Source organism: Micropterus salmoides, unplaced genomic scaffold (assembly GCF_014851395.1).
Source record: "Micropterus salmoides isolate LMB-PRFRI ecotype aquatic unplaced genomic scaffold, ASM1485139v1 Ms_hic_scaffold_16, whole genome shotgun sequence".
Taxonomy (NCBI): domain Eukaryota; kingdom Metazoa; phylum Chordata; class Actinopteri; order Centrarchiformes; family Centrarchidae; genus Micropterus; species Micropterus salmoides.
This window is the reverse complement of record NW_024040707.1, coordinates 19244896-19272062: the sequence shown is the minus strand read 5'-3', so window position 1 is coordinate 19272062 and position 27167 is coordinate 19244896. Positions and strand designations below refer to the sequence as shown.

The window sequence follows — 27167 nt, the reverse complement described above, 5'->3', positions numbered from 1 at the left end:
CTTGCAAAACTGCAAATTGTCTGCATCCATGCGTGTTATGTGTTGCAAGATAAATAATACCCAAGAGAGCGACAGGAATCCTGCAAAAATGGTTTTGAAATATATATGAAATATGCAAAAAATGTAGCTTTGCATCTAAAATGTGTCAGCACCAGTTGGGTTCATTCAGGTATATGAAAATGTTTGTACAGGCTGGGTCACCTTTGTAGGCTTGTGCAGAACCCTATGTAGGCTGTTTGAGTGCTTATTGTGGGATGATGTGGTCACAGAGAAATTACAAGGCTTGCTTAATTCATAGTTTTATTGATAAAATGTCTATTACCATTTCCTAAAGCCCCAAATGGCAATTGTTTTGTCCAACCAGCAGTCATAAAAATAGAGATTTTCAGGTATTGTCCCAGGAGAGAAAGGAAAGGAAGCTGGTCAACTGAGAGGCTGGTAGTGGGAAATGTTTGGTGTTTGCTGCTTGGAAAATTACTTGACAAGACGATCAGTCAACAAATAGTTCCAGCTGTAATCTTTATCAGCTCTAAATCTCTATACATTCTGGCTCATGATACCCAATCATTTTAAAATGATCGCCAAAATCAGTATGTAGATGGCTAATGAAGGTCTGGATCGGAATTTCAATTAAATTGTGCTGAAACATTAAGTTATTTATTAAAGAAAATACATTTATTGGTTCCAGCTTTTGTTTCTCAAATGTACGATCATGAAAATAATAACTTAAGTTGCAGCCCCAGTCTAATATTCAACGTAAAACTGACTTCACTGCAACCTGCTTTTCTTGTGAATTCTTGACTCGGTCCCAGAGGAAATATAAAAATATGACTTCAGAATAAATGAAAACATCAGTGATTATGGTCTATTTGTGGCTTGTTAGCTTGGCTCTCCACCAGTAGCTGCCTGGGCCTGTCAGTCTTCAGTGATTTGTAAAGCCACTTGCTCGTTGTGTCTCTGCTGGTCGATAATACCTTAACATGGTCATGAGCTGAAGGCATTCACGGCACGCCGGCGGAAGCCTGCGCTGCTGCCGTACACGTCTATATCGGGAAAGTAAGTATACGCTTAGTAAAGCCGTCCCTTGCAGTAAGACACCATAAAAGCAAATATTCAAAGAAAATATCAACTTATTTGAAGTTAGCGCAGATTAAAGCGAGCGTCGGCGCGGTGAGGTTTAGAAACAGGGAACGGAGGCTCGAGGCAGAGGGCGTGGCCGCGAGCGGTGACGTCCAGTGTTTATGTCAAACCGAGCAGCAAACAGTCTTTACGGTAACCTGTCAGACCTTCAAACCGTGGACCAAAAACGGTACGTTGTCTCATTAGCATCGGTCATCTATTGTTAGATGATGCTAGGGTGTCTTCAAAGCGTGTTCACAAGTATTTAAAATGAATGTCATTTGATTTTTTCTGCCTACGAGGCTCGATTGTTCCTCGCATCTCGATGCTAGCGTTAGCATGTTAGCTAGCTAACTAGCTGCCGGTGAAAATGTAGCCGGGGATCATTTTTTTTTACCTCTAATTAAACCGACCTGTAAAGGTCTCTTTGCTAACCAAGTGGCTCTTGTGAATCTGTTTTTTAAAGCTGCCACTTGCTGTAAAATGTGCATCACTTTTGCAGACTGTATTTTTCTTTCTTTCGTGGTGGAGCAGGGTTATTTTGCGAAGTGAGCTAACGTTAGCTGTCAGTGTTTTGTTTATGTTTAGTTAGCATACTTAAAGTCAGCTGGTGACTTCCATTAAACAGCAGCAGCAGGATAACGTTAAGCATCAGCTCTCTCTTTTTTCTTTTTTTTTTTACAACAGGACAAGTACACACTATCCTGCTTGCATGATCTGGGCTATGGTGTCCTGACAGTATTTCTTCAAATCCAAAATGATTATGAAAGAAGAACGGGGAAATGTTGTTAAATATTAATTTTGCTCATTTACAAAAAAATCTGTTATGCATTATGATTATTCTCATACATGATTGCATGGGATTTCGAGATTAAGATCAAACGTAGTTTGACATAATGACAATGCTTTTATTTCTGATGTTATTGCTACAAACACCCACATAAAACGACATATCGATAGACTCCAAATATTCAGTATTACCAGTTTTAACAGACCTGATTATACTGCCAGTATAATTTTACATGAAATTGAAGAGTGTGTTTTTTTTTTTGTTGTCATGATGAAACAAAATGCTGCAGACACAGCCATGCTGGTAAAATGGTGGTGGAGTGAATGCATTTCTATGTTAAAGCAACAGACTACATGTAAAAATGAAGTTGTGTAACACACACTCCCTACCACTAGCAAACAAGAGGTCTAATCACGCAAAATAAATGAAAACCATCAAGGACATTTTAGATGTGTTTGTAAGGGTCAGGGATCTTCTTTGTGTCTAACAGCTTTTAATTCCAACTTCTTGAAATGTCTTTCAGTGTGCTGTAGTGTCACCCCTGCCCGGGTGCCATGTTCCTCAGTTACACATGAGCTCTACTATGTGGTACATCATGCAAAGCATTCAAAGTAAATACTCCTTGTCTGAGCGGCTCATCCGCACCATCGCAGCCATCCGCTCGTTCCCACACGACAATGTGGAGGATCTCATTCGTAAGGTAGGCCTGCTCATCTTCCAGTCTGCTTTCAAATAAATAATATCTCTTCCATCAGTTATATTGACATCAGTGTCTCCTGTGTGGCTAAGGGAGCTGATGTGAACAGAATGCATGGCACACTCAAGCCTCTGCACTGTGCGTGTATGGTCGCTGATGCCGACTGTGTGGAGCTGCTGTTGGAGAAGGGGGCAGAGGTATGCCATATCACAAACCATTTCCCATAGCATATGACGAGATTTAAGATTTATATACTACCATGAAGTTGACCGGCTGAGAGTTGGACCTTGCTTGTGATACTGTAAAGATGAGACTGTTATCTTTGTGGGACAGTTTAAAAAAACCCTCTTTGCTATTTGTGTTCAATTAAGCTATTGAATAGTTTGTTTCCAAAACACACTGATGTGCCAAGCTTGCCTGAAAAGTGGGCGAATTGCATTTAACCTTAATAATAATAATAACTGTTTTTGATGATAGCTGGCAATAATGGGTTCTCTAGGTGAAAATGTGTGAAACCACCTGTATGGTCAGTTTTTTTTCTCATTTAGTATCTAGAGGTATTTAGGGTTACAGATTTGGTTACATTTGTCCAGGTGTAGAGTTGTCTATCTGTGAGACTTCTGCCACTATCCAAAATCAAAGGAATGCCAATGAAATTTAATTTGAGGTGCTCATTGTGGCGAAAAATGTAATACAAAAGGCACATAACTGCAACATCCTTGGTTCGATTCTGGCCTGCGACACTTGTTGCATGGGATCTTGTTTCACTATTGACTGTCCCATGAAGAAACAGTGTCCCAGTTACTTTAGAGAATCACGGTGGACAGTTTTCTATGCAACTATATATTTGTTAGAAAGTAGTTCCATTGAAGATGTTTTTTGAAAGTTGGGTAAACCAAGCCTATAACTGTTGGGTTCTGTTTTCATGGCAGCGCAAGCAGTACTAAAACAGTTTCGTATTTTCCTAACCCTGAAATTTACCGTCTGTGTGGTATTTCAGTGCCCAATTACCACACCCTCGGATCCATATTGTACTTCAGCCAGCCCTTTTGCACTTTGTGCTTCATGCAAATACATGAACCAAAACAGCAGGTCTACAGTCCACATGCCCAAGACCTACCACTTTGTAACAATTAAAATATTGCTTTAAGCGTTGGTAACTCCTTGGCATAAAATGTCTCATTGCATTATATTTCCTTCTCAGGTGAATGCTTTGGATGGATATAACCGCACTGCATTGCACTATGCAGCAGAGAAGGATGAGAGCTGCGTGGAGCTGCTGTTGGAGTATGGAGCCCAGCCAAACGCCCTGGACGGCAACAAGGACACGCCACTTCACTGGGCTGCCTTTAAGGATAACCCAGAGTGCGTGAGGGCCTTGTTGGAGAGCGGGGCCTGTCCCAACGCCCGGGACTACAACAATGACACGCCTTTGAGCTGGGCAGCAATGAAGGGCAACCTGGAGAGTGTCAAAGTGCTATTAGACTACGGAGCCCAGGTCCATGTGACCAACCTCAAGGGCCAGACCCCTATCTCCCGATTGGTGGCCCTGTTGGCCCGGGGCCTGGGCACTGAACAGGAGGAGGAGTGCCTAGAGCTGCTGTGCCGGGCAGCAGGGCGTTTTGAGATCCGCCGGGCTGACGGCACCCTTCCCAGGGAGCTGAGCAAGGATCCCCAGCTGCTGGCAAGGCTGACCAACATGGTGGCTCAGGCTCCCACACTTCGCTCTCTGGCACGCTGTGCGGTCCGACAGAGTCTTGGAGTCCAGTTCCTCCCCACTGCTGTAAAAGAGCTTCCTTTACCAGAGACTATCAAAGACTATCTACTGCTGAGAGACTGAGGCAGTGAAACAATGGGGGGGCTCCCAGACCTCACTGGCTGATTATTAGACACCTCACCACACAGCATTTACTGGCAAGGAATTGTCTGCATTGCATTCTAGGATATTATTTGACAGTGACCCTCATTTATCATACCTTCTTGCATATGAACACAGATTCATGCACTGGGAGAGATGTATAAACTTCTCCAAGTCTTTTTTAAATTATTATCTAGTGGTTGCACAACATCTAATTGAGGAGTGCAGATTCAGACATTTGATCAGTTACAGTTGTAGGAAAAGACTGCACCAGTCCATGTTTATATTGATTCATAACTGGCCTTTTCTTAGCCCACCCTGCATGCAGTACAGAAATAAACTATAACATCAGAATTGTTGGTCTGTTGACCTACATGAAGCTACTTGTGTCTGATCATCCAGCTGTCCACAAAGAGCCACTGCATCTTTGAAATTTTAAGTAGGATTATTGTTGTTTTTTTGTATGCAAAAGTCACAAGAAGCATTGAATATTATATAAAACTTTAAATATAATAAAAAATGCTATTATAGTTTGTCACAGAGCGTGAGGAAAATCTTAAAAATTGAGTTTGGTGGTAAAATTAGTATATTCTCATTGTGAGTTTAGATTTAAAGATGTGAATGAGGGCTAATGTCTTACGATGCAGACTTTCCAGTAATTCTATCAGAGGATTCACTTCCTGAAGTAGTGCTCAGGAACGAATGTTATGCAGTTTGTATGACAGTTGGAGTGGCCATCTCACCCTTGATTACGTTCCAGTGAACTCACAATGTAATTGCAAAATTTTTGCAATAACAAGGGAAAACTAAAATAAAAATAAAAAACAGAACACAGCAGAATTGTATTGTATTTGTTATGTAGAAGTAACAAAAGGTTGCAGAATATTATCAATGGTTTCACAAACATGTGCCAGGCCCACATTAATCTTGCATCCATCGAGTCCTCTGAAAATGTTCAACGATGGTAAGTGGTGTCAACAAGTCTGCTTTCATATGATTTACTATTTATTTAGGTTTTATTTTAATGAAAGTTGCCTAGGAGGAATAATATGTTTTTGGGTTTTTTTTTACAATGGATGTTTTCAGTCTTAACAAAAGTTTAGGTTTCCAAGGTACTCCCTGGTCCAAAATATTGCAGCATATGTTTAAAAAATGACTTTATTTTTAATCAAATGTTTAAATGTTAGAAACATGAAATGGCATGCGTACTAAGTTTTTGTTCTCGAAAGATTCACTTAATAAGCTTGCAAAATGTATTTACGTTTGTTATGGCATCTGTCTAAAATCTGACCATTTCTGTGCTTGATTTTGTTTGCTTGTTCTGCTGCCTGTATGAAATGAACTCCTTAGATCATGTGTTGTGTACATCTGCAAAAGTGCTTTTTGCTTTGTCAAGGAAATGAAAGTAAATGCCTTTATATTCTATAATATTTTTTTCTCTCTGTTCTTCACACAAATGTGAACTTGTTAAGTTTAATCAGACAGCTATAATACATCTAACAATTTATAATTAAATGCTGTTACTTTAAAAGCTCTGCTGCTGTAGCAGAGTATGAAATTATAGGCTTAAATCAGATTGCGGTTTTATTTGTGGTGGTGATGGGGCAATGGATAAGACACATGCCTTTGGTGTGAGAGACCCAGGTTCAATTTCCACTTTGACCCATCCACCATTGTGTCCCTGAGCAAGACCGTTAACCCCTAGTTGCTCCAGAAGCATGCGACCTCTGACATAAATAGCAATTGTAAGTCACTCTGGATAAAAGTGTCAGCTAAATGAATAAATGTTAATGAAATGTTAACTTGTATACACAGCAGATCTTTTGACTTGTCATAGCAGGAACAGCACTATTCAAGTGTCCCAGCATGCACAATACCAGGGCCCTGAAACCAAACCAGCTAAATGGAATTCAGCCTTCATTAATTGTAGTATTTACACCCGTGCTTCTCTTATACCTTTAATGCACTGCAAGTGAGTCTACACTGTTTTGATTAACAAACCAGTTATCAAGCATCAACGCTTTTAAAAATGAAAAGTTTACATGCACCTGTAAGGGACATCATGGCAATGTTTTGATGCCCCCCAAAAAATCATTGTAAGTGACTTATGATAGGAACACCTGCTGCTTTCTCACTAAAAACACACCCAAATTAAAAATATTAAGTAATATTCATTCATACATTATCTACTGGGTCAGGAAATATATAAAACACTATGGATATTAATTTAGTGAAGAAACAACTACATAGCGATTTAAAATAGGGTCCTCTCATTAGTGATTAGTATTGAAGGCAGCTGTCATCACTTAGTGCCTGTATAATATATACAGTTTGACTGCACCCGACTACGACTGAACCGTAGTCATTACAACGAGAGGGCCAGAGGAGCTCAAATATGAGAAACCACATCCTACATTTACAGACAGAACTGTAACTTGGCGCCGTTTGTGAGAGTTTTAAATGCACAGGCAAAAATCTACTCTTGGAAGGAAAACAAAAGGAACTTCAGCACATTCAATTCTCAAATTATCCATCGGGGGTCTCTCTAGCCTTGTCTCTGAATTCACAATTATTGGCTTGTAGAGCGGCCTCTCAATGAGATGTTTAGTGTGATTTGTATATTGGAGAATAATTGTAACGTTATGTAACAATTGCTGTGGATTACATCAGCTGCCCCGTCTTTAATACCTTAATGAAATATATATAATATATCAAATATATAATAAGAGCTGATTTAGCATGAATTCAAATCCAATCACTGTAAGGTATTTTATTTCTGTGAATTAACTTCTTATATTTTAGCCTAATATTTTAGACTTGTTCACCATGCTGCCTTGTACTGCCACAGTTTATCATTAGACCCTCGATTTGGATAAGGAAAAACTCCCCCAAAAACCCTTTGAAAGGGAAACAAATATAAGAAACCCCAGGAAGAGCAACAGAGGAGGGATCCCTCCCCCAGGACAGACAGTCATAAGATATATCCTGTGAGTGAAGTTTTTTTATACTGTATGCACTTTGCTGTAAGGAAGACATTGGACATCCAACTAATAGAGATAATGTTGTCTTTGGTGTCTGCACAATAAGCAACAGAAGTGACTGTCTTGAACAACTTGCTATTATAAGGGGAATTATTTAATCATAATACCAACTGTACAAATAAAATATAAGAAATAAAAATAAAATTAGTGAGCTATTACCAATATTTAATTAATGGAATATGGCGTGGAATTTGGTATTTTGTTACTTTAGTTTAGCCCAAAACAATAACGTCCTTTTCTACCTTCTTTGTTTGTATTTTGGTGCCTTGATGGTTTATTTCTTAGTACTAACGCTTTTGCTTTGCCTAAATGCTGTAGATCATACAAAGTTTCAAAATAAGCAAGAAATTTTTAAGATGAGCAGTTCTTCCCTTTCACTATAACTTTGATAAACCTACTTTGTCTGCTGCTTTTTACATTATATGAATATTTTCAACACAAGATCAAAACCGACAATTATTCTGAGGCAGAACTGACTGTAAGCTGGTGTTACACTATATTATTTAATCTTTAAAACACCGTGACCGTGTTTTCATCATACTGTAACACATACTTTATTTTGATGGCCATAGTTTTAGATAAGGTAGCCCGAAAATCAGGAGCCTCTCATGCCGAAGTCAGGACAGCATTCATTTCTTAACGCGTGGTGTGGCTCCGAGAACTGACGTAAATTCTCGCGATGATTCGACGTCAAGGGGAGTGTCAAATTCCAAGAGAGAGGACAGGATAGGGGAGCCAGAGAGAGGGGCGCAAGGGTGAGTTTGTAAACACTTTATTACCCTATAAATTCGCCATAGATATGTCGAATACACTAAACTACGAAAAAGTAGGGCTCACCGCGCCAGTTTTCAGTGTTTGTTATTGTTAAAGCCTAACGTCTGTTGAATTGTCAAACTGTTGTGGGAGCTACAACGTTTCATTCGCTTTGCACTCAAGTGTCAGTCCGCTAACCAACTAACTGCTAGCGTTTTTTTCTGCTTTTGTGATTTTGACGGTCCGCTATGCCTTTAAACACCAGTTCGTTTCGGGTTTAATTAAATTAGTGTTGATGTGTGTTTGTTGTCATCGCTGAAACTGGTAGTAGCGCTGTTATTACCTTTTTGAGTGTGCGTTCGGCCTGTTGTTAACTAGCCACACCAGCTAGCCATTAGTTTTTCGTGGATACGAAAAGTTGATTTCGGGTTTTTAGCCAATAAGATTCAGCTAGCCGATGTTATTGACAGGGTCTAAAGCGTTGCATTCACCCGATGCTTTTGACTGACGTGCTTATAGCCAATTGCTGGAAAGGATAGGCGGTCTTGTTACGGGAAAAGGCAGGGCTACTGTATGCCCGCACGTCGCCAGACTGCAATGAAGGATAAAAAACACAAAACTTTTTCATGCCAGTGAGCGGTGTCTGGAAGAAGGAACTAAAGTTTGCAAGACTTCAGTTTGACATTGACCTCTTTTACATACCTGAAACCTCACGACAGATATTTGCCTCTCGGTTTTTTGGCGGTAGAAAGTGGTAGTGGTGATCTGGGTCTGCAAGACGACCCTCTGGAGAACTCAAAATCTTAATAACGATATCCATATTATTGCTGTTTGAGCTTTTGGACGCCCCAGGATCTGCATCCCGATGCATGTCAACACCTTCATTAGGAATGTAGGTCATGTTTTTGGCAGAGTTGTACCTCATTCCATCACATAGAGTTACATCAGAAAAAACTGCAGCCTGTTTTGTCCAACCAAACATCTCGACCCACTCTTGAGTAATGATTTAAATGTGACATTTTATGAAACGTAAATGTTCTTTGTTGCAACTGAAACATCATCACATTACACATATTGTTTGTTTTTTAATATGTGCTGAGCATGGATGCTTTAATAGGTATGTTTGTGCCTTTGGCGCTGAGATGTCAGTGATTTGTCTTTATAAATCAATCATAATCAGTTTATTAATTAAGTATTTAAAGCATAAATCATTTTGCAAAATGATTGTCAGCACAAGGGCTGTGCAGGATCTATTTTTGATGAGGCCCAAAACTTCACGACAAGTGCTTATAAAAGTTGTTGACCGACCACAAATAAAATCGGGGCAGTGTTTGTGATTTAATTTTAGAAAACTGCCCTGGGTCCATCCGGTATTGTCCTGCATTGTCTGCTAGCTCAGCATGGATTTAGCTTTTAGGCCTTGGTAGTTATGCAGACATGGATATAGGATTTCATTTGTTCCATTTACCAAATATCAGGTTCACTTTGCTTACATTAATACATATTGACGGCTGCACACACCCGGCTACAGCCTAGCTCTCCGGGCTCTAAAGCTCATAGCCCACATTTACAGGATCTCACCTGTGATCCAGCAGATATCCGTGATCCTTCAATTGACCAATTGCGGACTGCACTTTTCTTCCTTTCGCTATTTCACTCTCTCCCTCCCCCTCCTTAACGTTTTTTTTCTTTTTGTGGGGTCTCCCCTACCCTCTGGCAATTCAAGCCTCAGATTCCAGAGTCATAGCTGCAGCGCGAGCTATTAATACAGTTTGTTTAGTTAGTTTCCTAGCAGGCTGCATCAAACACTGGATGGCTGTGGCTGATTATAGCTGGGACTCGTTCCCCTACACCTGCTGAGTCGGAGAAATCCAAGTTAACGGTGGGACTTTGGCAACAGCTCAATGAGAGGGGACAGGAATTAGGGTACTTTGAGTGTGTCCATGTCACCTTGGCTGAAAGGAGGCAAAAATAGGTGGACTTGATATCCGTGCCTGTAATGAATATCAGTGATGTCTATCAGAATGTAACTGGCAGACTGATTGATTGTTTTTCACAGAGTTGAAGTCTGCACGAGGGAGAGTATTTTACATTGTGCAGTAAAATGTTATGCTGTCAACTCGTTAATTAGTTTATTCTCAATAGTCAGTCAAAGCAATAAATTAACAGCGTCATTTCTTTCTGTATACATGTGAGTCTAGCAGAGGATTTCAGATTAGTGCTATAGCTTATGAAGGTGTCCTTCAAGATAGATTGTTTTACCACAAAGCCAAGCAATAGATTTTGAAGAAAAGGGATGTGTTGAAGACATCTGTTTTAATCAGGTTAAGCTATTGGTTGGGGCAACTTTGAAAACAAATGGTATTTTCCGCCCCTGTCATCTAAAATTTATGGTGGAAATCCCACATTTCGTGTCGGTGCCAGGCATCCAAGTTAATGTCTAGCGTGTCTCTAGTAAGATGTAAACTCTGAAATCTGTTCCCACTCCTCACGCCAGATGTGTCCATTTCCCCACACAGTCCACACCCTCACTATAACGAGCTAGTCGGAGTATCTCGTTTGCAGACACATCTTTGCCCAAATAGACTCAGTGGATTGGAAGCGCATTGTGAGGGCCATGGCACCAACCTGTTGCCTTTCTCCAGAGCATGGGAGGTCTGCTTCTTTGGCCTTTTTGATCTCCCCAGAAAGGGACAGGGCTTTTGCTTGCAAACACGAAGCAGATCTCTTTCCTCATAAAGTCGTGGAGCTGAGAGACACAACGGTTAGGCCTGTTGCAGGCCCAGCGTCATGGGAGAGCGTTGTATTCCAAGTGCAAGGCTTCAGTAATCATGTGTTGGCTCAGGGGCAGCTGTCCTCAGCAGAGGGAGCGATGGGGGGAGGAAGGAGGAAAATATACTGACTTCAACATTGGGAAAACTTTCAGACATTTATGCCTCGCCAACATAATGAATAATCTGTCCCACTCAATAACGTTAGGCTACATGCACAATCTATGTAGTAGGTACGACAGAGGTGAATGTGGCCAGTAATATTACAATACTGAGCATGTTTAACTAACATTGCTTTACAGTTTGTGGAATAGGTTTAAAATTGGATAATACATCTGTAGAATTTTAAATAAACATGATTAAACAGGCATTTACAAACAACACAGAAGTACAGAGTCTGTCATGCCATCATCATAGTCAGAGTCAAAGGAGGCGGATCCCAAAGGACATGTAACACGTATGTTTTGAAGGGATAGCATTCAGTCATTAAAGTCGGACGCCATCCCTGCTCCTGACTAGCGGAACCTTATTGAGTATTGCGGTAGACAGTCGGCTTATGTTTATTGAAAGGTTTCCACTTGTATACACGACGAGGTCCATGATGCATGTTGGTAGTTGCTGTACTGTCAGTCGGAGCGTGTTGTGTAATACCAGACGTCACCTTGTTCCAATCGAGAGTGCTAAAACATTAATGTCCATTGCCACCTTCACCCCCTCCGATTCCCTGGTTTAAATTCAGTGACCAACTTATTTTTTCTAAACTTCCCTAGTTTGTCTTCACACGGGATGTTGTTCAGCTGTGCAGAGCAGTGGGCATACACACTGGGGTGGTTTAGTAGAGGATGGGGTTAAGGCGAGGGCGGGGGGTGGTTGTGAGCAGTTCTTCTCCTCTGTGGAGACAGCTGATAGAAGCAGTGAGCGGTACACAGCTTTAGTTTATGTCACTTCAACTTCAGGCACAACAGGGGGTGAAACCAAACATAACAATGTGCATATTTAACCCTTGACAATACCATTACCCTGGAAGAGAGAAGTGTATTATTTGGTTTTTTATCCCTGCGGTTTCCAGTACATCCAGATGCAACTATCCTTGTGTGCCTCCTTTTTTACAGCATTGTCAAGTATTAATGCTCTGTTAATAAAATCTTTCATATTATGTTATTACAGCAAAGGGCAGGACAATTAAATTAATTTATTGAATTACTGACATTATATATATCTTATCTACCTAAATTCCCTCTAATTGCAGTTTTCAATGAATACATTGTGTGAATTCTATATACTGAAAATGAGAATGGCTACAACAATGAGTGATATCGCACCAGAACTTCAACCAACCAGTTTAGACCCAGATGTCCAGAATCTAAAAAGCGGTCATACTGTAATTAATCTGGACAAACACATTGGAAGTGAGCCAACATGCAAAAGGAACTATTGTATTCTGACGTACATGAAAATAAATATTGCATGGATCATTTTGAGAATTAAACGTGACGAATTATTGTGGCATGGATGGTAGCTCATATTGTATAGCCCTAATATAGAAGTAGTGTTATTATCCACATTAATTCAGTTCATTTTAAATAGTTAATTTCAGTTGTAATTTATCTAGACAGCCAGCTAGCCAAGGTGTATAATGATATAACTCTCTCTCCCTCTATATATATATTATTTAAGTTAAAATATAATGGCAATAGTTTAAAGGTTTTCTTCTTTTCCTGAATTTAATCTGCATCGTTCTGTTTTCGCTGAACGAAATAAACAATGAATGCCTCTACCTATTAATTATTTTATCTCAGAGACTACACCATCCATCCCTAGTTTACATTGCATACAGTCATACCAAAAGTATTATAACATTTGTCAGCATTCCTGTATTGAGTTAAAATGTTATATTAGATTTTGTCTGTATTAACAGTAATGCTTGTCACTTGTATCCACATACAGAAAAAGCAAGAGTAAGCCAGGACAATAAAGTGAGGTACACTGTAGGGTCTGTGCACAACAGAACAGCTGAAACAGCTGAATCAGGGAGAGGGTGCAATTGTAGGAGGGGTACAAGAAGGTAAAAGGTTGGGAGGTGCCTGAGAGGTGAGAGGGAGGGAGTGGTAATGGGAGGAGGTTGGAAGTTAGGGAAAATGAAGGAGAGGGAGATGGCTTTGTGTAAACGGTAGCTGTCGTTCTCTCTTGTAAGCAGCTCCTCATTGGCCAACCAGAATCCCCCCTGTGTGAAGGAAGTATCACCAGGGAAACTTCGTCTCGCTGCCTCTGTGCATGTTTTCCTCCTTGCCAGGGTTATTTTTAAAATAGCATTCGGCTTCCTGCTCAGACTAAAGACTACAAGCCACAGCATCCCTGTTTTGTTGTTTTCAGGATTTGCCAGTTCACAAATCAAGAAAAGCCGCAGCAATGTTCTCCTCTTCTCCTCTCCCACAGTTACATTGCAAGCTCTTTGCAAAAATGGGGGATGACCGACCTTTTGTGTGCAGCGCTCCTGGCTGCGGACAGGTAAGTCCTCTCCCTCTTTGTCCTGGATTTCAGGTGTGTGCATATGTGTTTGTGGTGTGTGGGGTATTTTTACCCTTGTGTAAGCAACAACTTACTTTACTTCTAAAAGAAAAATAATGAAAAGCAAAAAAAATAAACATATTGTACTTGAAAAGACACTTGATTTGAGTAGAATGAAGCTTTATATCTACAATGAGAGAACTTGATAAGCCCGACAAGACTTCTGGTCTGCCATTACACTGCCTGATTAAGCTAATTGGCTGTGACTTATGCAACACTCTTAATGATCATTATACCAATAGTGTTTTAGCCAGCATGCTGTCTTGTGAGACAATGCTGTCTCTCTTAGCAGTGACTCACTGGAAGCTCCAGTGAGTAATCAGAGCACGGTTATTGTTTCAACCTGTCACTGTTGACTTCCAGCGCCTGCAGACGCAGGTTTGAGCCACGGCAGTGACTCAGCTGAGCACCAATAGTGCACACATGCCAGTAATGCGGTGTAGTGTCGGGGCTTGGCCTGATATCGCAGCAAATTAAAAGTGTGTTCTAGGACTCATGACTGTTCAACAGGAAATATCATCTCTGTTGTGCTCAATTAGCTGTCTGATGCTGTGTTCAGCTGGGTGTGATATCCTTAGAGCTAGTGAAGGATTTTCCCTCCTGGGGTCTGGAGGAAGAACATGTTTATGTGGTTAACAAACATTTGTGATTCATAAGCCTTCTTTTATTCTCTAATCAGAAGCGATCTGTTGTACATGGGATTTACGGTTTGAACAACAGGCGTATAAAGCAGTTGAACATGCAACGTGTGTTGGATAAATAAATAATTTGTTTGGCTATTTTCTTCTCAGAACATTATGGACACCTAGGGACCCCTTCCCTGAACATTTTAACTTTCCTTTGACATGTTTCTGTGATGTAAATACTCTGCATATTTCATTTGTAAATATCATTATTTATTTAGTCTGCAGTTAAAGTCACATGGAGGCTATACAAGGCAAAGTGACAATGATGACGGTGTGTGTGACTACAGCTGTGGCATAAATACAATGGTGAACACGTTTGCAAACAGTTGCTTGTTTACATAGAGCAACATTACCTTTCATTTGGCACCATGTGATGATTGTAAATCTAATATTCACTCTCTTTTAGTTATGTTAAGGTCTCTGCCTGAGGGAAATAAATGACGCTGTACCTTCTAAATGCTACACTATGTTCATGAGCTAGTGTTGGTTGCTAACTTTGTGTGTTTGCAGTTTGGTGCGGTGCAGGTAGCGCACAGTGGATTCATCAGATTATTTACACTGAAAAGACGTGTACTGTAGTTTAGGGCTGCAACTAATGATTATTTTCATTATCCATTAATATGTTGATTATTTTCTCGGTTGATTGATTAGTTGTTGGTCCAGAGATTTGTGAAAAATGTTTCCCAAAGCCCAAAGTGATGTCCTCAAATATCTTCTTTTGTCCACAGCATAAATTATATTCACTTTACTGTCATAGAGGAGGAAAGAAACCAGACAATATTCACATTTGAGAAGCTGAAATCAGAGAATTTTTTCTTTAAAAAAAAGTACTCAAAGCAATTGATCGATTAATTGACTAATTGTTACAGCTCTACTGCAGTTGGAATTGGGGTCGGTGAGAGCGGTGGGACTGGACCGAAACAGTAAAGTTTCAGAGCAATCAAACATACAAAAAACTCTCCGTAGAACTGAGGGAAATTGCAGAGTCGGGTGGAAGTTTGTCACTACAACAAATGCTAAACACAAGCAGCCAAACAAGAAATGGACCGAAATAAAATAGAGTACAATAAAATTTATATTTAAATCATGAACTATCAGATTCTGAAAACATGTTGTTACTAGTTTCCTACAGTACGCTAGGTATCAGGGATCTAGCACATGGTAGATAGGTACAAGTGCAGCTGCAGCAACAGCTCTGCCTCAACAAGTCGAAAAGAAAAACAGTAAAAGTCGTGTATGGAAACCAGGGATGGAAAAGTGAATTTTGTGGCTGTTACCTTCTATAGCTCCGTGTCAAAGCCTCGATTTCTACCAGATTTGATAGATGTCGGAGAGCTAATTTAGGCCGACGCTTGACAGTTTTGATCAATTCAAAATCACCAGTGCAGTTGAGAACGCAAAGAACTGAATGTCTGTCCGACAAGCCTGCCTTTATAGGCGGAGTTAAGGACTGAAAGTGCAACATCCACTCCAGTCGTCAATAACCTTTTTGTTTTTCAATATAGAAATGCAAAACCACTACCAGTAGAGATAGTGACCACCCTTAAACTATTCACTTTTTTTCACAGTTTGTAAAATGAAAAAAAATTGCCAAGAAAATTATTTAATTTATTTTGCGCATTACAATGTTGTTATTTCAGTAGCTTGCTCATTTATGAATATATTGACATCAAATCATCTCTCATCTGTCCAGGACATCCTCTCACAACTTTCACAGCTGTTAGTTGTTTTTTGTAATGTTCAAATAATTTTATTTAAGAAGTTAATGTTGAAGTAAATGGGGTTTATTGTTTTGTTTTTATTTTTTATTTTGGTATTGAGAATAGTGGAATTTCACTGGTATTGGTGTCGACTACTAAATTTGTGGTATCGTGACATAACAACTATGTGCTTTAAAAAAATTTAAAAAATTTGAAACTTTGGTACTTGACAGTTTTCAGTACATTTCGGTTTGTACCAAAAAGTATTGAGGTACAGTATCGTACATTACATTATTTCAACTTAAGTATCATTATACAAATTGTTTTTAAACTTCAATCACCTTTGGCGATATTTTTGTACATTTAGACACGGAACATCCTTTATGTTACAAGTGCCTTATGTCCAAATACCGTTTTACTGCTGCCCTTTACAAGCAACAGTTGTCCACCAGGAAAATCTGAATCATGCCCATAATAGAACGAGGATGATTGACTTCTGGCTTTGCTCAGGGTTTTCCTTTTACCATGTTAACAACAACAACAACAACATCTCCCATTATATGATCCCCGGTATTTAGTGTGGGGAGGGGTAATCCTAGCTGCCAGTATCTCATACAGGGAGATTAGTTGGAGATAGTTTCCTCTGCAAGTCTCAGCCGCCTTGTTCAGAGGAAAGAGACAAATCAGACATGCAGTTGTATTGGTGATGCTGCCTGGTAGCGCTAAAAATAAGCCCTCTGACACTTCACTGCATTTCCACTCCGTCCTCTCTCGCGACTGCAACGCAGCACCCCAAAATAGGCTGCAGCGAATGGTGAATAGGCTGGTGCCAGAGCCAAGATTATTCCTCCTCCGCCTCTGACTGATTCACCTCGCCACTTCTCCAAAGAAGAAGTGGCATGTCTCAGACGATGGCTGCTGGTTCTCTCCTAACGGTCAGATCAGCACCAGGTGCCAGGCCTCCTGTAGCTTCCACTGTGGATAGGAAACAACAGATCAAAAGCTAATGTAAAGGTTTATTGAGACAGATGTCTATGACATCCACATGTTTTAGTCACAGACTACACTGACGGTGTGCTCTCTTCTGTAACAAACACCTTACACTTGGATTATCAGCATCTGTTTTGATGTGTCAGCTCATTTGCTTTTGGTATTTTCTGTGCCAGGGGATTTTACACTTCATCATAAATTATATATTATACAATCATTACTCATTCCCTACATTTCTGTGCTGTTCATCATCTCAGCTCTCATCCATAAAAGCTCCTTTCTTTTTCTAGATAATTTGTTAAGATATTTGAGCCCATGTCCTGCAGCTATAATGGGCCCATACAGGGCTTTTAAGACATGAGGAACTGTACACCACTGATACAGTTTTCTTTATGCTTTGTCATATAATGTGTGCAATATAGGCTGCATGTGTTGGGCAACGTCTCCAAGAAATGATCTGTCTGTGATGATTCTAATATAATAACTGGATTAAAGTACTATAGGTTTTTTCTTCAGGTCACCATGACCCATAGACCATTACCCATACACTACTTTATATAATGGACTTATCTTTCCTCTTTTTTCTTGTTCACTTGTTTCAGAGGTTTACCAATGAGGACCACTTGGCTGTACACAAGCACAAGCATGAGATGACACTGAAATTTGGACCAGCCAGGACCGACTCTGTCATCATTGCAGGTACGGCTTGTCTACGGGACAAACGCACTCCTTTGTGTTAAATATCCTCTCCCAGCATTCAGACGAAGGCTGTTCAGCACACCTCAGCGTCAGTGTGTACCAACACTACAGGACAGTCACAGGAAAAGCAGCTCTAAAGACACATTAATGACACGGGTTTCTATATTCAATGCTAAGTGTGAACTAAGTGTGAAAGCCTTACTTTGAACAGTTATCTCTGTTCATTCCCTTTTGCCAGACCAGACACCTACTCCCACCCGCTTCCTAAAGAACTGCGAGGAGGTTGGTCTGTTCAACGAGCTGGCCGGCTCCCTTGAACAAGACGAAGACGACAAGAGAGCAAAGAACTCTGTAAGAAAACTTTGGGGTTGATGGTTTTGTCTCTGTTTTTATCTGTGTACGTGCCTGAGAATATGCATTTCTGTATTATTATTTATAGAAACCAGTGGAATTTTGTGCAGAGACTCCCACATAGTGACAATTTACTTTTCACTTCCTTCTTTCTTACCTCAAGTGTTGATGTAGTCAAAAAGGTTTGCTTGCAGAAATTCCTGCCTTGTGTACTTTGTCTGTGTATCATTATAATTTAAATTATTGCAACAGTTTGTCAAGCTGATTATATTGAAATGCTCTGGTGTGTTTTATTTCGCTCATTATAGTGTTTTGTAAACTGATGATGTGGTTGTTCCTTCCTTCCTTTTTCAGTGCATTATAGTATATGAACATGTTATCTTTGAGGGTAGTGTGAACTCACACTCTTTATTTCTCTCTCTACCCTTTCTCTTTCTCTCTGTCGCTCACTTTCTCTTACCCATCTCTGTCCTTCTCAGCTCCCTGCTCCCAACTCTGTGGCTTTGGACATGAGCCTGCAGACGCCATCGGACGTGAAGGTGAAAGAGGAGGCACCTGTAGAGGTTGATTCCTCTCCACCAAACAGCCCTGAATCCATCTCTGGAAATTCAGACAGCAGCATAGAGTCTCTGGTTAGAGGAAAGGTAGGACAGAAATGGGTGGAGGGGAGGTTGCGTGAGTGTATAGAGAAGAGGGTGGAACCTTAAATGATGTAGAAAGATTATGGCTCATGATGCATGTCATTATAGCTTTTGCGATATTACATAAATGCACCTTGTGGGAGTGAATACTATTGTATTTTTTTCTTTCTGATGTGTGACATGTTTGACATTTTGAATTGCTGAAAGCTGTGTTTGAACTGTTTTACGTAACTTATCTCACCGCTATTCTCCTAGGACACACCACCGAGGAGTTCGGCCCCCACCCCGACTATTGTGCGTCCAGGTTCCCTCCCACTACACTTGGGCTTTGATGCCCTTCACCCCACCATGCCGTCACCCACCTCTGTCATCACACAGGCGCCGCCTTCCAATCGTACTCTGTGGTGAGCAACGTTCAGTGTCTTTCTGCTGAGCTCTTTAACACTGATATGCCTTTCCCTAAAGTTCCTTTAAAGCTCCTATAAAAACATATTTTCCACACTGTTTAACGACATCACATGTATATTCTCTCTTTGCTGGTTCAACGTTATGTCTGTGATGCGTTTGAGTAAACTTTTGAAACCCAAGATGCCTCATGTTTTTATTTTTGTTTTGTAAATTTTTAAAACATTTCCCTGTCATTGATATTGATACATGTTCTTTCTCTAAGATCCTTTTTTGACTTTTGATATACATTTTTTAAGCAGTTTTGAATGCACAGCTTGGACTAGTAACTGTTCATTTTGTAGGGTTGAAGTGAATAATTATATCCTAAATGGTTATAGCTGCTACATTACAGAAACCTTGCAGTATAAAATTGATATTCATACAAAACCTCCTGTTCCTGTTGTCCCTCTGCTATCTAGTTCGCCAACCAGCCACTACCCCATGATGATGCTTCCCTCTGGTCAGGCAGTGTCCGTGCTCCCTGGTCCAGTCCACATGCCCTCTGTCATCAATGTAAGGCAAACCACCCATCTCTATGCTGTATAGGTGTTATTTCAATTTTAGAGCTAAGACGTTGGTTCAAGTTGTTAATATATGTGTATTTGTGTGTCTTATCTCACTTCCAGCTGGCCCGACCCATGTGCATGGTACCCAACATTCCTGGTATCCCCGGTCCTCCTCTGGGAGGCAGCAGCAGCGGCTCTAACTCCCCCTCTGGCTACAGCATCCACTCAGAGGCCAAGATGGTCAGTACTAGATTAGCTCTCTATTTTTATCTCTTTTATCTGTTCTTTTTGTCTCCATCTTCACCCTCTAGCCTTCCTCTGTGCTGGCTTAGTTTGTTCATCATATGACTTTTTACCGCAGCTACTTGTTTATTTAACTCTTACACCACGACAACACAAATGGTACTTGTGTTAACGCAAACATGCAGAGCTCTATGTATGGATCCCACGTTTCAGCATTTTTGTATTTGAGAAGTGTTGTTCATTGCATGCACAAGTATCCACTTTAGTGTATAATAGGGTATATAATAGTTATATTATATATTACTCTATAGTAAGAAGTAAATTGAGGTTTCAGACACTTTCTAATCACCATCATTTTGCTCATCACCTACAGGTACAGAGTCGCATATGCATACATACATGCATGCTACTTTTTTATTCCATTGTGGAACTTTTGAGGGGATTGTGTCACTCAATTTAAATGACGGACATTAAATATAGTGCACCATGGAGTAAGTAGGTAGTGATTTTGTACAGCCATGGGTCTCTTACTACCAAATAAAATTGTCAAAATGCTGCTGTGTACTTAAATATGCTGTTGACTGGTTGCATGCCTTCACTGTCACAGTTTTTTTTTGATACGTACAGTTCATAATTTACTGGATAATACACCATATCACAAAGCAACATCTTCTGAAAATTGTTCCAGGAGGAAAATATAACTTGAGTTGGCTCACATCAGCTTACAAAGCCTCCAGACCTGAACCCAGTACAAGAGGGTTTAGATAGAACAGGACGTCACATGAATGTGCTGCAGAAAACAAGCAGGAACTGTTTCACCCCGTCATGTCACGATCAAGATCTCTGCAGAATTAGGGCACCTTTTTAATTTCGCAAAGGGGCGGTGCAACCTAATGCTTATTTGATTATGTTATGAAAATATCAGAGAACTAGCAGAAAACAGATGTTGTGCATTTAGAATATGCATACTGAGCTGTCTGTCTGCAGCAGAATACCTCAGCACAAACCTTTGTTTTTATCACACATTGCATCTGGTGCAAAAGTCTGATCAACAACTCACGTTAGGCTGTGCTGAAGATTAGAAACAAAGTTTTAGGCCAGGTTGTTGTTGCTGATGCTGTGAATGAGTTTATTGGTTAACATGGAGTCGTCTTGTTAGGGCTTGCTATGATGCTGCGGTGACGTTTAAATGATAGCAAAAAAGTACATGTGAAAACTTTAGCGCTATTGCTTTTGAATCTGAGCTTGTGTATTCTAATTCCTGTGCTTGTTATTGATGTTGGTTGTATCATTGTTCTCCTGTAGCGTCTGAAGGCTGCCCTGTCCCAGCAGAGCCCATCAGGACAGAGTATGGGGATCATGGCCATGGGCAGCAGCCCCATGGTGCCTCAGAGGGCAGAGCAGAGCCAGCTGCTTGTCCAACAGCCAGATGCTCCATCACCTGCACAACCTCAGGTACGCTGTGTTGTCTGTAGTGATGGTCCTGACTGAAATTACTACAACTTTGTTGTATCACCTGTTTCAGTTACAGAAAATTGGGGCTGTACTTCTTGTAGTGAGATGACTATAATGTGCTCTGACTGAAATAATGAAACTATGACTCAAACTTCCCTTTTCTCTCTTGTCTTTCTTCCGCTCCCCTCCCCTGTCTGTCTGTTTCCTCCTCGCCCTTTCCCCTCGTCCTCTCTCTAGGTATCTCCAGCGCAGCCTACAGGTGGGCGTCGGCGGCGGACTTTAGATGATGACCCCGATGAGCGAAGGCAGCGCTTCCTCGAGAGGAATCGGGCCGCGGCATCGCGCTGCAGACAGAAACGCAAACTGTGGGTCAGTTCCCTGGAGAAGAAGGCAGAGGAGCTCTGCAACCTGAACGTCTCACTGTCGGTGAGTGGGCTTGGAGTGGGTAGGTGGGTGACAATGAAATGTGACCTGTGAAGAGGCATTTATTAGTGTGTGCGCAGTCACATTGGCTGTGCCCAGTTGACAGGCTTTCAACTAGTTGTGGAAGTTTGTGAGGTGTTTTCCAGATAAGCACAGTTAGTTTCAGGGAATGTTGGGTTACATGACTTGTAGCCCTGGAATTCATTACAACTTGTTTCACATCTTTATTGTGTCATTTGGTGGTTTCAAGTTATTTTTACACTGCATAACCACTTCTCCAGTGCCAGCTGTACTCTAGCGGAAACCAGACTGTTTACCCCTTTAGAGCATTTCTAAGATGAAAATGAGATGAGATTAAAAATCCATTCTCAAGGATTCTGTAGCCTCTCTTCGCTTTATATATTGATACTGTATGTCTAAACTATGATATGAATTCTCCTTGAATTACTGAAAAGCGGTGTACGTCCTTTTTGCCTATCCTTCAGAATGAGGTGTCTCTGTTGCGGAACGAGGTGGCTCATTTGAAGCAGCTGCTGCTGGCCCACAAGGACTGTCCGGTGACCACCCTACAGAAGAAGACTGCCTACTTAGGTAAACCTTTAATAGATATGCCATGTTACTCACCTGGTAACCTCCTTCAGTAAGGCTGGTTTGGAGTGTGTTGAAGGTTAAAAGCGAAATGCTAATGCCAGTTTGGGTGTAAGGCTGTCTTTCTTTTTTTCCCCGTGTAGCTGCCGAAGAGAGCATGAAAGACACCTCAGAGCCCACAGGTTCCCCTGCCCCTGTGATCCAGCACAGCTCTTTGGCACACAGCCCCTCTGCCGGTCAAAACGGCCTGAGCTCAAGGGCAGCAGCTGAGGCCATGGCTATGTCCGTGCTGGCAGGAATGGGCCAGCAGCAGAGGGCTGAGAGTGGACCCTCTCACATTGTCATGGCTACACAGTCTCAATCTGCTGCCAGATGATGAGCGATGGCACCGTGGCCCAGAATTGGCTCATCACCCAGGGGTAAAAAAGAGCAGCGACACCTCCCATCCCCTCTAATTTCCCTGATCTAGAAGCCCAAATTTCTAATCTTCCCCTTCCCCCTTCGCTGTGTTCCTCTGCTCTCTCTGACCCTCCTGTGGAGCCATCGTGCTGTGGCCTGGAGCTCAGCAGCAGCAGCAGCCTTCTGGGAATGGACTGAGACTTTTGAGAGAGCTTCCTGTTCACTTTGCCATAGACTACAGGGGCTGGACTCCACTTCCCATCCTCGTTTTTCCCTCTGTGCTTCCCCGCTCATCTCTCCTGCCCTCAAGTCAAAACAACTCTTCACTGGACTGTAGGACTGCATCGCTCTGAGCATACCGCCGTAATGAACTTTCTACGTGGACGCGTGCGCACAGTTTCTAACACACAGGCGTCGCCTCAAACACTCTCGATCAAATCAGATACCAATCAACACACAGGGCTTTTACACTGTTTTCAGCAGGGAATAGTGCCTTGTGCTCCTCGACTTTTTAGGCATGCACACAAACCCACACACAAGCCATCACAGCATATGCACCCTATACAGCCTTTGGCTCCAAAGATGCAGTAGCTGTCTAGACGTCAGTGACTCAGATCTCAAGTATTCACCCAAACCTTTTTGTAAATGGTTCCACCTCATGGTGAGCTCAACATGGACCCAGAAACTTTACCTCATTTACACCCCTTTATGATAAATTTGATAAACTGTATGTCTGATTGGCTCTGTATGTGTATATTTATGTACATCAGAACATAGCCGTTTGCCTACTCCTGATCTGAAACGTCAGTAACTTTGGATGGGATTGTTAGCATGTGACTTTTTCTATTCGGGTGTTATGTTCTTGATACAGTATGTGCAGCTATATCTTTTTTTTAATGAATTGGCACATCCTCCTAGATTAGTCAACAGAACCAAAATACATTGGATCTTAAAATAAGTTGTTTGAGCAATAGCTTTTTATTCTGACCTGAAGGGAATTCAGACTCTCCCCTCCTCTTCCTCACCTTCCTCTAAAACAGGCAGGTTTAGCTGTTTATTGGTTTGTAAGTGGACGCCCTTTCCATTTTATATGAAACTATTCTAGTGGCTGTGTTTCTCTGTGTGGGCTCTGGACTTACTGTAACTGTTATTTTCACACTTCTCAGGATGGTTGCACATCCTTGCTGCTCGTTGGAAGTGCGATGAACCCCTTAGTCTCTTTGCTCTTTACCAAACTTAAACTAAGCCATAATGACAACAAATCCGATCTCTGAATCGCCAAAGACCACCTGGTTCTTGTTCTTGGGCAGGAGGTTAATACCCTGTCTGTTGTTTTGTGTGATTCAGAGGTCACAGTGACACAGTCTAAAGTATATCACTGCTTACTTGCACTTGCTTGTTACACACAGTCTCACATAACAGTGTCTGATAGTTTTGCCTTAAGATCACATTGGTGCCTCCGATAGCCCCACTTAAATATACACAGATTTGCTTGTGAGAAAAACAAAAATATATTTCTTTTTGTTCATTTCATCAAATAAAAAAACATAACCAATGAGGAACAAAATATGTACTCGTTGAACTCCTCAAAGCTTTTAACATTAATGTTTAATTTTAACCATTAGTCTCTTTTCAGTGGCGTAAAATGATACAATACTTGTCTGTCATCTGGTGGAGAGACACAGTAAAGATGTCTTCGCTGGTAAACGCTTAAGTTAAGATGTCTTGTGACTATTTCTGAATGGCTCCAGTTCCTTTCGAAAAAGATGTTTTACCGAGATATCAGTATACTTTTACATAAACAAGCGGTTTGCTTTTCAGTTTTTTTTTCTGTATATTTTTCCCCCATCTTTTATATGACATGTTCATACATTTACAAGATGTGATACTTCAAAAAGAGGATATGTCCGCTAACACGAGGGCATGCCTTTATGCACTAAAATAATGCAAGTTTATTTTGTTGCTTTGTGTTTCAGTTCAACTTTTTTGCAGTTCTCTTGTCCTCTGGGTCTTTCTCAGAGATATCAGATTCATTTTAAAAAACAACAACCGCAATATTTGCTCTCATCTGTACTGTATGCATAAATGCAACGTTTCTCTGCAACTTTAATACCTTTCACCTTTGACTGAACCTCTTGTCCTACAGTCCCAATGGCGACCCCGGCATTTTGTTGTACTTCAAAGCTGGCGCTATATTTGCCTGGCAGTCCCTTATATATATGATTGTTCATATGAAATGAAAATTCAAACTATATTTAGCTTTCATGTTTTCATGTAATTCATGTCATTGGCACCTTTTATGTAATTTCCTGTTTTCGTTTGTTGCGTGCTATTCCCAGCACTATACAAATGTCATAACGCTTCTGATTGTACTGATGAGTATAGAAACTAATTTCTTTTAACACATCTTTTTTTTGTTTGCTTTTCTCTACAGAAAAAAAATGTTATCAGTCTGTTTTTCAAAAAGAGATTATATCCCCTGTGTTATATCTTTTAAGATTAATCTGGTCACGTCTTTTAAAAGCCCTTGTCTAACTTATTTTTTAATTGGTCAACCAACAATCGTCATTGCGGTCTTTGGCATATTAATGTTACCTAGAATTGTTGTGAAAAGAGCAATTTAATGAAAAATGCAACAATGTGAAAGTTGCACATAGTGTATTAATGGTTTTTCACACTCCCATTGTTGGACTGATGATTTCGAAAATTGTCCTCATTCTGTACATATCTGTACTATATGAATATATTTACTTTTCCATGCATGTCCAAGTGGAATACTACGAACACTTACAGTGCTGCAGTTTTAATTAAAGATACTACATCTTAAAGAGCATTTATAAAGTTTTGTTTGTTAATTTTCATTGTAGAATCACAATGATAAAAAGATGTTTTCTGTAACTTTGCTGTAATACTACATAATAACTGGAGCCTCGCAGTCAGTGCTTGGTAAAATGTGGTATGAAAGGAGGTATGTTTGAATATGAGAGAATATACTGTATGTAAGGATATTGTACTGTCTGCTTTGTTCATAGTAGTCTGTGCCCAATGTTCCTTCTCCCTTCAGTCATGAGTCCATTATTGTGTTGTTACTAATGACTATTTAGAGAGGTGCAAAATAAGTAACTATAAGTACTCTGGTTCATCTTGAGTATTTTATAGGCTGATTGTAGTTTTTTTTACACTTGAGCTTTTTAAATTGGACCAAAATGGAAATAGATAAATTCAGTATCTAGTGATTGTAGTTCTGGTTGTATGCAGGAAGGCTTTCAAACAGTACTTAAACCTTCATGTTGGGAAATAACATTTACAGAAGACATAATCAAACATTTAACTTGTCATCAGTAAAATCCTTGCTACAGCCCTGCTTTCTAGATGTTTTTGTAGTGCACTCAAGTAGTTTTGGAAAGACAAAAAGTGACCCAGTTGCCTACAGTTATGCTGTTAGGTTAAGTTTGCTTTGAAGCTTGTTTTCCTTGTAAGACAACGTCCATGTTTCTTGTAAGGAAAACATAATTGTAACTTTTTGTAAGCAGCCCTTTATTGCGGAGAAAGTGGTTGGAAGGATATTTATTTCTATAATGGTTACAGTCAAGATGCCACACTGCCTTTTGATGGTGACCATAAGTAACTTACTTAGAGTTGTGTTCTGATCGTATACTGGAGCAGTTTTCAGTATCTTACAGGAACTGTGGTATAATTTTAAAATAAGGTACTTCATCTCAAGCAGGTTATGGGCTGGATTAACCTCAATTAAATTCAAAGAACTGTATTTATCCGTTTGGAACTTCATTCGTGCAGAGCATAGTACAGCATACCACACACACACACATTACATATAAGTAATCAAGGGTTGTAAGTAAATAAGTTAATAAGTAAAGCTCAAAAAGCACAATAAATACATGACCTTGACCTGCTATGGGACCCTGAGCCAAAAATAAGCTGCCAACAGTTTGTGCATCCTACATATGGCTCAAGTACCCATCAGTTGCTGTTTACATGACAGATTTGGACGACGTTTGGACAAAAAAAGACATTTTAAGATGTTATCGTGACTACCATAGACTTGCAATGGCTATTCCTTTCTATTTTCTAATATTATATAGTTCAATTAATCAAGGAAATAATCGTCAGATTAATCGATAATAACATAATTATAATAATCTACAGTGCCCATGCCCATGTTATATATGAATGATTTTGAAAAAATATCTAATTGTGATTGTATAGTTGTATAGGTGAAACATCCTTACACACGCTGGTGTCACGGCAAATAATAAACTTTTTTCCCCTGGAGGGGTCAGGTCAGGGTCCACTGGAAGTCCAACATGTTTAGCTGGAAAATGACAAATGCACGGCATGTGCTCTGGTTCTAAGTGAGGGGTGTGTGTGTGCTTTTGTCAGTGAGACACCAGAGGGAGCAGCAGTAGTGTCAGTGTGCTTTT

At 40.4% G+C, this 27167-nt stretch overlaps 2 protein-coding genes across 5 annotated transcripts; both read left to right on the top strand.

Annotated features, from left to right (window-relative positions):
• Positions 1–961: 961 nt before the first annotated feature.
• asb8 (ankyrin repeat and SOCS box containing 8) lies at positions 962–5892 on the top strand. 3 transcript variants are annotated; one of them, XM_038723530.1, is made up of 4 exons: positions 962–1056; positions 2433–2609; positions 2699–2803; positions 3811–4446. In XM_038723530.1, exons 2-4 carry the CDS (start codon positions 2481–2483, stop codon positions 4444–4446), a joined length of 870 nt encoding a protein of 289 aa, XP_038579458.1. In that variant the 5' UTR covers positions 962–1056; positions 2433–2480. The 3 variants fall into 3 exon arrangements, with proteins under 3 accessions (XP_038579458.1, XP_038579459.1, XP_038579460.1); XM_038723531.1 differs by lacking the exon at positions 962–1056 and adding an exon at positions 1199–1309 and having other exon boundaries at positions 3811–5892; XM_038723532.1 differs by lacking the exons at positions 962–1056; positions 2699–2803 and adding an exon at positions 1199–1309 and having other exon boundaries at positions 3811–5892.
• A 2297-nt stretch (positions 5893–8189) lies between these two features.
• Positions 8190–25733, top strand: atf7a (activating transcription factor 7a). Of its 2 annotated transcripts, XM_038722614.1 has the most exons (12): positions 8190–8260; positions 13466–13537; positions 17576–17672; positions 17911–18023; positions 18503–18667; positions 18920–19068; positions 19531–19624; positions 19738–19857; positions 21166–21315; positions 21553–21741; positions 22224–22329; positions 22470–22702. In XM_038722614.1, the coding sequence occupies exons 2-12, from the start codon at positions 13490–13492 to the stop codon at positions 22700–22702; spliced, it is 1464 nt and encodes a 487-aa protein (XP_038578542.1). In that variant the 5' UTR covers positions 8190–8260; positions 13466–13489. The 2 variants fall into 2 exon arrangements, with proteins under 2 accessions (XP_038578542.1, XP_038578541.1); XM_038722613.1 differs by lacking the exon at positions 8190–8260 and having other exon boundaries at positions 13439–13537; positions 22470–25733.
• Positions 25734–27167: the final 1434 nt, after the last annotated feature.

Excerpts from the sequence above, each read along its gene's own strand:
- asb8 (XM_038723531.1), top strand. The coding sequence starts at position 2,481 with ATGAGCTCTACTATGTGGTACATCATGCAAAGCATTCAAAGTAAATAC. Across the intron at positions 2,610-2,698 it reads TGGAGGATCTCATTCGTAAG|GGAGCTGATGTGAACAGAAT; the intron begins GTAGGCCTGCTC and ends TGTGTGGCTAAG. Across the intron at positions 2,804-3,810 it reads TGTTGGAGAAGGGGGCAGAG|GTGAATGCTTTGGATGGATA; the intron begins GTATGCCATATC and ends TTTCCTTCTCAG.
- atf7a (XM_038722613.1), top strand. The coding sequence starts at position 13,439 with ATGTTCTCCTCTTCTCCTCTCCCACAGTTACATTGCAAGCTCTTTGCA. Across the intron at positions 19,069-19,530 it reads CCTTCCAATCGTACTCTGTG|TTCGCCAACCAGCCACTACC; the intron begins GTGAGCAACGTT and ends TCTGCTATCTAG. Across the intron at positions 21,316-21,552 it reads CATCACCTGCACAACCTCAG|GTATCTCCAGCGCAGCCTAC; the intron begins GTACGCTGTGTT and ends TCCTCTCTCTAG.